The following is a 10,596-nucleotide window of genomic DNA, read 5'->3' as shown; positions in this document are numbered from 1 at the left end:
CTCTGTTCTCCTACTCTGGCTGGGACACGCTCAACTTTGTTACTGAGGAGATCTAGAACCCTGAGAGGTGTCAGCATATCCATTTTTCCCTAGTAGCCTTAGAAACCAGTCATTTAAGGCAATTATATGACTCTACAAAAGCATTTTTTTTTTATGAGTAACAATATATAAAAGAAAAATGACAAAATGTAGCCTGGCAAATTAAAGGTCTGAAACTGCATGTAGTCTAGGCATACATAAAAGAGAGGTAACATTGGGTAAAAACATGAATCTGGAGATGGAGATTTTATATAATTGTTTCTTCATAAATCAGCATAATTAAAAAATAAATGAGGCCAACTTCTAAATGAATCTGCATTTTGAATGAATCGGTTGAGCGAATGATTCAATGACCCATATTTAAATATTTCATATTTAAAAATATTTATTTTTATTTGTTGTAGACCATTTTTGTTGCATTGGCTACCACCACAAGTACATTTCAGACCTGGCATGTTTCTCTTTCCACAATCACATGTGCATTTATTCATTTAGCAGATACTGTTATCTAGAGCTAGATAAAAATTAATGCATCATGTTCCATATTCATTCTTAATGTTTAATCTTTCTCCTTAATTGTTCATAGGAACCTTCCCATCGCTATAGCCGTCTCCATGCCAATCGTGACAATCATCTACATACTGACCAACTTGTCCTACTATGCCGTTCTGGACATGCCTTCTTTCATGAATAGTGATGCAGTGGCTGTAGTAAGAATCTTTATGATGATCAGATATCTAATTTTTAGTCTTTATGACTTTATTGAATACATTAAGCAATCATTTGATTAAAATGTCAGTTTGTGTCCCCATCTGTAGACATTTGGAAATCAGGTGCTGGGCCCCATTAGCTGGATCGTCCCCATTGATGTGGCCATGTCTTGCTACGGAGGACTCAATGCCTCCATCATTGCCGCCTCCAGGTTCTGGTGCCAGTTAAAACAACAAGGACTCTGAAGTCTCGATATATGTGTGTAGTAATGTTGCATTCTTTCATGTTAGGTTGTTTTTTGTGGGGGCAAGAGAAGGCCACCTTCCCAACAGCTTAAATTTGATCCATGCTGAGCGCTACACTCCTGTACCTGCACTCCTCTTCAACGTAAGTCTCTTTCTACCAGTATCAGTATGTACATTAATACTACAGTGGCATGCGAAAGTTTGGGAACCCCTTGCAGAATCTGTGAAAATGTGGATAATTTTAACAAAATAAGAGAGATCATACAAAATGCATGTTATTTTTTATTTAGTACTGTCCTGAGTAAGATATCTTCCATAAAAGATGTTTACATATAGTCCACAAGATAAAAAACTAGCTGAAATTATTAAAATAACCACATTCAAAAGTTTGGGAACCCTTGATTCTTAATACTGTGTGTGGTTACCTGGATGATCTACGACTGTGTTTTTGTTTTGTGATGGTTGTTCATGAGTCCCTTGTTTGTTCTGAACAGTTAAACTGAGCACTGTTCTTCAGAAAAATCCTCCAGGTCCTGCAGAATCTTCAGTTTTCCAGTATCCTTTGCATATTTTAACCCTTTCCAGCAGTAACCGTATGATTTTGAGATCCACCTTTTCACACTGAGGATGATTGAGGGACTCAAACACAACAATTAAAAAAGGTTCAAACATTCACTGATACTCCTGAAGGAAACACGATGCATTAAGAGCCGGGGGGTGAAAACTTTTGAACAGGATGAAGATGTCCAAATTTTTCTTATTTTGTTGAAATATCATATTTTTCCATTTAGTACTGCCCTTCTGACGCGACAGAAGATACTTGCATGTTTCCTGGAAGACAAATGAAGTACAATTTACCTTGATCTTCAAATTCAAAAAGTTTTCACGTACGCCAAGTACGTGAAAACTTGAGAGACCTGGTTCCATGATCTGACTTTACCAGTTTGATCTTAATATGACAAAAACTTACAGTAAGTGCAAAATGTCCTGTTTAACTGTAAGGGTCAGAGAGAGTAAAATGGCCACAAGAAATACTAATATCACACAGGAAATGAAATATTTTTTCCACTTTGTAGCTCAAATAGTAGAGCATGGCGCTAGCAACGCCAAGGTCATGGGTTCCATTCCCAGGGAAAGCAAGAGCTGATAAAATGTAAAAACTGTAACTTGAATGCAATGTAAGTTGCTTTGGATAAAAGTGTCTTCTAAATGCATAAATGCATAAATGCACTGTAGCAGTTTCCTGGTCTCCTGACACAAGACTAGCTTTATCTCTAGGCAATCATTTCTCAGTTCTGCAAACATGCAGTAGCTACACATAAAAAAAGGTTACAAATAAAATTTGACAGTCACATGTTTGAAGGTGTACAACATGTGCTACAGTTTACTGTACATATAGAACAGTGAAATTTCTAATGTACTGGTACTGTACTGTAATTATACTGTAAGTATAAAACCCATGTAGTATTCGTTCAGCTCTCTCCGTTGTTAGGATGCAGAGATTCTGATTGGTGTCATCAGTTTTGCTACATTATGTTTAACTCACTCATTGTTAAACTTTTTGAGAAATGTGTCTTTGTTTTGAGAGCTGAATGAATGGTTTGGGAAAATGGGCCAACTAAAATCAGTTATATTATGTTAACAATCGAGGAAACCGCAATACAAGATTCTTACCTAACTCACAGTTTAGTGAAAGACGTGTCTTTTTTGCCATCATTTTCTGTTACGCTGTCATCGCCGCGGCTGAAAAGTAGCACTGCTTACATTTATATTTTATTCTCTGATAATACTGGGGTGGCACAGCTTTGGGTGGCAGTCGCCAACCAGGTAGATCCGCTCCTGAAGGAAATTTTATTTCATTTTATCTGGAATATGAAGAAAGCAGTGAAAGGAAACATGTCAGCAATGAAAGCATTGAAGTCATGTGATGAAAGCATTATAACCATAGCAGCTACTGCTCCACCACAACAAACATGTGACTATTATTCATGCAAGTTCACAGTTTTGCTTAATTTATTCTATGTGAATCTAAATATCAGCAAAGGAGTGGTTAGATGGACCTCAAATTCAGACTCAGAAGTAATGAACACAACCAGAGGTAATCGCAAAATGTTCTAGTCTGGATTGAAGGAGGAAGGCTATGTGACAGACATATCATATTTACAGCAGCTCTAGTCTCTTAAATACTTACTTCATCCTCAGACTGTCAATACACTACTCGTTATTAATATCTACTCAAATATAATAAAGCTCATAGTTAATATAAGAAAAAATATTTTCCAGTGGGACGGTGCAGGTGAAATGATAGGTACAGTAAATGTAAATATATTCCATTAACTTTAAAAAAAAATTTCAGTGTAACCCCATTTTCTCCAACCTGTTTCTCTCTCTCTTTACTCCATGCCAGATTCCGTCACCAAATACACTCAGATCATGTGTGTCTGCTGCTTCACTGACTTGGATGTGGAGCCAGAGAAGCTGGCAGAACCAAAGACCCAATAACTCCTTCAAGAGGACGTGCCTGGAGCATGGATTCCATCTCTGAGAAAAAACAAATACCTCATGGATTTATAAACTTCTAGTACATATATCTCACAGAGATCAAATTCTGACGATATCTTCAAGATATCCAAGAAAGTTCAGTTTAACTGAAAAGCAAAATACTGTGTGTAATTTATCATACTGGTGTGTTTCATCACTTTTCGCCATGTTTTTGTTTCATTTCTTCTGTCAAGGTCTGAATGAAGTTTCTTGTTAAACCATTGACTGAAGAGGATTGTGCTTAAAGACACTGGGAGACACTGAACTTCTGTTTGGTTTCATACTTCGAAAGGAAACGGGTCCAAGAAGCTGAATGTACAGACAAACTGGATGACAACTCATCAGCCCATTTTGGGACTATGGTATAGACTCATGGGACTTTCTTGTAAACAAAAATGCACATTTCGTTTTTGTACTGTCAGATGCAGTAAAAACGGAAGAATTTTTGATATTGAGTTGTGAAATTTAAAGTTAAGTGATTTTGCCATTTTGATATTAGTGCGCTTTTTTTCTGGATGATAGCTGCACTTAGTGTCTGGTTGTCTGTATTTGATGTCCTTTGCTCATTTGACAAATGAAAACCGGAAGTATGTCACTGAATATGTTCTTAGAAAGCGATTGATTTGCTTTTCTGCCTTACAGATGTTATTTGAACATATTAAATATATAATGCTGGGTTGATGTGGAATATGTTGTGATTGATGGGTCGTGACTTGGGGATTTTTCCAGATGGCTAAAGCTAAAAATAGAGAAGCTCCAGTGTCGGATATCCGGGTTTTGATAGTGAGAGATGCGTTTCGCCTCTGACGCACAATCTGAGACAATCCAAACATTTTATGAAGTCATTAGATCTCATCTGTCTTGCACCTCTGTCAGTGTATGTCCAACTTTTATGTATTTAGCTTGCTCTTCTTGTTTTTGTGGTTGTTGGTTTCTGGTTTCACACAACGATTGAAATAAAATTAAATGAGGATGTCATAACGGAGCTGAACTTCTGACTCGTGTCATGGAAAGCTAGTAAAACTCACGTAGCTTCATGCTGTCCTATGACTCAGTGTAATTTCAACATTTACATCATTTGATTAAAATGAACTCATCACCTCAAGATCATTTCAAATAGTCCTGTTTTCTAAACAGATGTGGTAATGTAGTACATACTCGTGAATACAGTAACGGAAAGTTACATTAGTCTGGTTAAGTTAAAGTAGACTTTTGAAAAACACCTGCTAATTTTAGTACTGATGAATCCAGTGACACCTGAAGAAAATTACCTGTTAGCATTTTATAGTCCAGTGATTTTAATAAAAATTCGATTTTGTCTGGTGAATATGGCTTTGTTAACCCCTGCTGGTAGATACTGTAACTACACGGGTCCAAAAAGCATCTGTTAACAGTGACAGACGTTTATATTATAACTATGCAATGCATGGGCTATAATTAATATGGTAAGTTATTAGTGCCTATATATATATTTATTTATTTCTGAGGACTCTTTAAATGGGTTTGGATAGCCTATGTGACTGGGTAAGACTGAAATTTATATATATTTTTATCTACAATAAAAATGATTATGATCGAATGTTATGAATGCTTCTCTTCGCGGCCGGCGACTGATAATCTGACTGAAATGTGCTGTTACTGAAACCGTGTTTAAAAACAGTAATGGTACTATATACATAGTTCTGTAGACATTTGTATGTGGAAGACTGTATGTACACTACAACACCGTTCAAATATTTTAAAAAGTGTTTGTTGCATGTCTTTTTTGCTCATGTTTGTCTCTTAAGCTCACCAAGGCAGAAATACAGCAATATTAAATATTACTACAAAGGTGAATTATTTAATATAATTTTAAATAACTGTTTTCTTTTTAATATACTGTATTTTGTAATTCATTCCAGTAATGGCAAAGCTGAATTTTCAGCATCATTACTCCAGTCTTTAATGTCACAAGATCTTACAGAAATCAATGCAATATGCTGATTTGCTGTTCAACAAACATTTATTATTATCATACCCACAGATTTGAACAGTACATATACATTGCTCATATTATGTTTACATATTTAATACAAAGACATTTGTGCAGTTGTTGCAGTCTACACCAACTTTGTGAAACTTTTTTTTAAATGACTACAAGTATCTTACCGTTAATAGTTATATTTATAAAAAGGCTGCTTGTTTGTGTGTATAGCATAAATAAATAGCATATAAATCCTCAGAAGTTATACATGCTAGCCTACTTAACGGCCTTTATACATTAAAAAAGAAAATCAATCTTTAAAAAAAAAAAAACACCAGGTCAGCTGACATACAGTGAATGAATGCATTTAATGCAGGCATCTCTAAGAACAGAAGAACACATATTTAGTGCTCGAACACTTGTGTTTGTGCTCCTCACGCGACGTGACCCTTGCTAATCAATGCTGTGGCTCCTCGTCCCATCTGACCCCCACATGACAGCTCTGATGCTGCTCTATACATACATTACACCTCAGTATAAAACTCAAGCACATCTCTATCTGTTCACTGACAGGACCCACAGAGCGCTGACGGATCTTCACCATGCAGACCAGAATCTCACTGCTGACTCTGACCCTGATGCTGGGGATCAACCTGATGGCAACAGGAGAACCGCTTCACGCTCAGTGCAGAGTCATCTGGTAAAATGCTGTTTACCTTGTGTGCATGAAAGGTTGTTTCAGCTGCTGCCAGTGTGTTTGCATTCATATTATACAAAGTGTAAGTTGATCGTTGCATTTGTAAGATTACTGATCTTTAACTGTATTAGATGGGTACATAAAGTGTGGTCATCATTATATATCACTTAATAAATGTAGCATCAGTATAACTTAATATTTCAACCAAAAATGACATTTCTGCCACCCGTTACTTACACTCAGTTTTTTACAAACTTGTGTGCGTTTCTTTCTTATGTTAAAAGCAAACAAAGATATTTTGAAGAATAATATTGGTAACTTACAATGGAAATCAGTTGCTAACTGTTTCGTTATGAAATTATTATAAAATTAAAGTTTTCTAAAATTACTAAAACCTAAGCAAAAATAAGCTATATAGAAATATAACAAATAATAATAGAGAAAAAAAATCTAATTCAAAATTGTATTAAATATAGCAGTACAATATACAAATAATATTAATAAACCTGCATTAGTAAAAAATATTAATAAACAATATATATATATATATATATATGATGTTCAAATAACACTGGATTCCATGATCTACCTCCTTTCAAAACATTGTGATACTTATTAAAAATCTGAAAGTGTTTAATAAATGCCTTATTTCTTTTTCTTTAATTTCTTATGTAACTTTCATTTTCTATGGCTGTGATTCTCATCATTTATAACTAATTAAAAATAACAGTAAATAATTATCAGTCTTTCTCGTCACGTTTTCATAGTTTTCAGTCAGCCTAGTAATTTTGAAAAATAAATTCAGAAAGAAAAACAGTAGAGAGGCTGTTTTAATATTAAAGTGTGGGTGAGAGGCAGATATTACTGTTTTAGTTCACTTGTATTGTTCTGTATTTTAAGTGATACTTTAATGAGTTTAAAGTGCTTCATAATCTGAGTATGTTTTTATTATGTATTGATTAGCAATATAGCATATATAAATATATTTTAAATATATGAATGTTATGTATCACAAAATATCAAACCAATTGGATACACAAGCATCTAGCAAAATATTTTTAAAGGAAAAAGAGGTTTTAAAAAGTCATTTTAAAGTGCTTAATTAGCATAATTTTTCTGTAGATGCCAGTTGGTTTGAAATTGTTGGTGTTTTGGATATTTGGAAGAGAAAAAAAACATTCCACCCTACACTCTTAAAAATAAAGGTGCTTCACGATGCCATAGAAGAACCTCTTTTAAGCACTTTTATTTTTAAGAGTGTATATAAATCTTATGACTGAGCTGCATATAAACCAAGACAAATCACAAAGTTGTGACTAGCACCACAAGGCTTTGATCTTTATCTCTATCATCCACCATGCAAATTACTCACTGAATGACCCTCCACATAAAGATCATTTGATATGCATGACGCAAGCCTAAGGATGTCAGTGGTCTGAATTCATGCCCCAGATCCACAATCAAATTGACAAATTCACACCACCTAGTGGTTACAATCAGTCTTCAGAACATGGCATTGCACTGAAACGACTCTCATTATTTGTCAGGCTCTTTGGGATCCCATGCCAGGACGTGTATGTGAGTTTGGTGAACCAGATCAAGGCCTGGAAAGGCATGTCCGGCTGTATGACAGTTGGACAGAGATGCCTGTATGAGGTAAGATCATCCTATGTACTATTTGCTAAATATCACTATTATTATTGCTCATGCTTTAAAATAAATAGTTGACCCAAAAATGAACATTTACTGAAAATCTACTCATCCTCAGGCCATCCAAGATATAGATGAGTTAGTTTTCCTAATCAGAACAAATTTGGAGAAATTTAGCATTGCATCACTTGCTCACCAAAGGATCCTCTGCAGTGAATGGGTGCCGTCAGAATGAGAGTCCAAACAGCTGATAAAAGCATCACAATAATCCACAAGTAATGCACACCACTCCAGTCCACCAGTTAACATCTTCTGAAGTGAAAAGCTGCAAGTTATGATAAATTCATCATTATGACATTTTTAACTTCAAACCATTGCTTTCAGGTGAAACACAAGCCCTTCATTCATATTGCTTTCCCCATGGTAAAAGTCAGCTCGTCTTGACTCCAAAACAGTTTACGTCAGGGGATTTTAATGTGTGAGGACAACAGGGGATGAACTTTTACACAGAAGGAAGTATTATTATGGATTATTTTAGCCAGAAGCAACAGTTTAAGGTTAAAAATGTATTAATGATGGATTTGTTTCTTACAAACATGCATCTTTTCACAAGACATTAATTGATGGACTGGAGCGGTGTGGATGACTGGTGCATTATTGTAATGTTTTTATCAGCTGTTTGGACGGCACCCATTCACTGCAGATGATCCATTGGTGAGCAAGTGATGGCTACATTTCTCTAAATCTGTTCCAATGAGGGAACAAACTTATCCACATATTTAAAGGACTTTTCATTTTTGGCTTAACTATTCATTTAAATAAACTTTTAAAAGTATTAAATTTCTATTGCCATCTAGAATACTTCGCAAAATGTTTTCACAAAAACATAAAACTGTTTCAAGCCATTTACTGTGTATATTTTTGCCATCAATTGTAACAATCCTGTAAGGTTTTTGTATGCACAAGAAGTGTGACGATATTTCCTAAGATATAGCCAACAATCTAGTGAACTGTTGTCTTCTTCAGCTGGAGTCTGCCACACCTTTCCACATCGTAGCCAAACACACCAACAGACAGTGGACCAGCAAAGAGGATCTCAACTTTCACCTAGTGTCAACCGAAGAATCTGTTTGTAGAGTGACGGTAAAATGCTCTGCCGCTGATATTTCCTTCTATAATATCAAAAACATGTGAGGGACAGTGGGGAGACGAGGCCGTTTTTAAGGCAGTATGTTGCCTCCTATACAAAGAAACATTTTATTATACCTTTATTTCAATGTTTCTGTTATCACTTTTATAATTATAAAAATGAGTGAATGACAGAAAGCCACAAATGTATGGCTTTTTTCTCAAGTTGCTTATGAATTAAAAAAAATAAATAAATAACAAAATATGTGACCCTGGAGCACAAAACCAGTCTTAAGTAGCACGGGTATATTTGTAGCAATAGCCATACATTGTCTGGGTCAAAATTATCGTTTTTTCTTTTATGCCAAAAATCATTAGGATATTAAGTAAAGATCATGTTCCATGAAGATATTTTGTAAATTTCCTATCGTAAATATATCAGAACTTAATTTTTGATTAGTAATATGCATTGCTAAGAACTTCAGAAGGCGACTGTCTCTGATATTTCGATTTTTTTGCACCCTCAGATCCAGCACCCATGCATCAATGGAAAGCTTATTTATTCAGCTTTCAGATGATATATAAATCTCAATTTCAAAAAATTGACCCTTATGACTGGTTTTGTGGTCCAGGGTAACAAATAAACAAACAAATAAATAAAACATTTGTTTCTAAAAATACATATTGCTGGACTACGAATCAGTCAAAAGTTCATGCAAGAACTCTACAGTCCCCCACAAAGTTTTGGTTCGTTTTGCCCCATCGTCATAATTTTGGGGGGGAAAAGCATTCTTTTCTACTTGAATATATTTTATTTATTCCTGTGATGCCAAAGCTGAGCAGCCATTACTCTTGAGTGTCACATGATCCTTCAGAAATAATTCTAATATGCTGATTTGATGCTCAAGAAACATTTCTTCTTATTATCAAGGTTGAAAACAGTTGTGCTACTTCTCTCTGTTTTGAACCGCTGAATCACAAAGTAGCTAACTATTCCTTCTCGATGGCTTTTTTGGCTTCGTTTTTGTGCCACTGTCACAGGGATTTTCTATCTCTAAAGCATGGGCCAGGGTGGAAGACAATGGCATCACATACTGCACTCTCTACAACCTCATCGAGGGTGAGACCCTTTCACATGTGTTATATGCTGTGCTTCTTTTCCAGTCACTCAAGAGAAACTAGAATCTGTTTTGTGCATTCACAGGCAGCGGGCTGGTGGATGCTGCGGGTTATAAGCAGTACACGAATGAGTGGATTTGTCTGGACTACTCGACTGCCAACTGCACCATCTACTGATGAGATCTGCTGGTCTTTGATATGATTTAATACACTGACAAAGACCATGAAACATTAATGAATCGCTCGTCATTCATCAAGCTTGTAGTATTTTAGCAGTCGCCCATATAGCTATTCATTGTTAATAAAGCATGGCAAGATCACTGTGTTTGAGAGCAGAACGAAAACAATAAAATACAAACAGCTGTATTGAATTGCACCATTTCTAAAGTATTGTGCTTGTTGCAATTGTTTCCACCTCATCTTTGTAATTTTATACATAATGTAATTTGATCATAGGCTTTACAACAGATTTTTTTTTTCAGAAAATGTAGTGTTATGGATCG

The 10,596-nt window shown here is 35.4% G+C and overlaps 1 protein-coding gene across 2 annotated transcripts; it reads left to right on the top strand.

Annotated features, from left to right (window-relative positions):
* Window positions 1-52: 52 nt before the first annotated feature.
* Window positions 53-10,464, top strand: LOC306846155 (uncharacterized protein). Of its 2 annotated transcripts, XM_079379288.1 has the most exons (11): window positions 53-67; window positions 626-749; window positions 858-961; window positions 1,041-1,137; window positions 1,490-3,576; window positions 3,731-3,898; window positions 6,073-6,199; window positions 7,744-7,852; window positions 8,873-8,989; window positions 10,016-10,094; window positions 10,179-10,464. In XM_079379288.1, the coding sequence occupies exons 7-11, from the start codon at window positions 6,102-6,104 to the stop codon at window positions 10,268-10,270; spliced, it is 495 nt and encodes a 164-aa protein (XP_079235414.1). In that variant the 5' UTR covers window positions 53-67; window positions 626-749; window positions 858-961; window positions 1,041-1,137; window positions 1,490-3,576; window positions 3,731-3,898; window positions 6,073-6,101; the 3' UTR covers window positions 10,271-10,464. The 2 variants fall into 2 exon arrangements, with proteins under 2 accessions (XP_079235414.1, XP_079235413.1); XM_079379287.1 differs by having other exon boundaries at window positions 1,041-3,898.
* The last annotated feature ends 132 nt before the right edge of the window (window positions 10,465-10,596 follow it).

This window comes from Barbus barbus (genome assembly GCF_936440315.1).
Source record: "Barbus barbus genome assembly, chromosome: 26".
Classification (NCBI taxonomy): domain Eukaryota; kingdom Metazoa; phylum Chordata; class Actinopteri; order Cypriniformes; family Cyprinidae; genus Barbus; species Barbus barbus.
The sequence above is the reverse complement of the archived record's forward strand: the minus strand, read 5'-3'. Positions and strand labels throughout refer to the sequence as shown.

Bases quoted from the DNA above. Each gene is read 5' to 3' on its own strand.
- LOC306846155 (XM_079379288.1), top strand. From the start codon at position 6,102: ATGCAGACCAGAATCTCACTGCTGACTCTGACCCTGATGCTGGGGATC. The intron at 6,200-7,743 runs GTAAAATGCTGT...ATTATTTGTCAG, and splicing joins GCTCAGTGCAGAGTCATCTG to GCTCTTTGGGATCCCATGCC. The intron at 10,095-10,178 runs GTGAGACCCTTT...GTGCATTCACAG, and splicing joins TCTCTACAACCTCATCGAGG to GCAGCGGGCTGGTGGATGCT.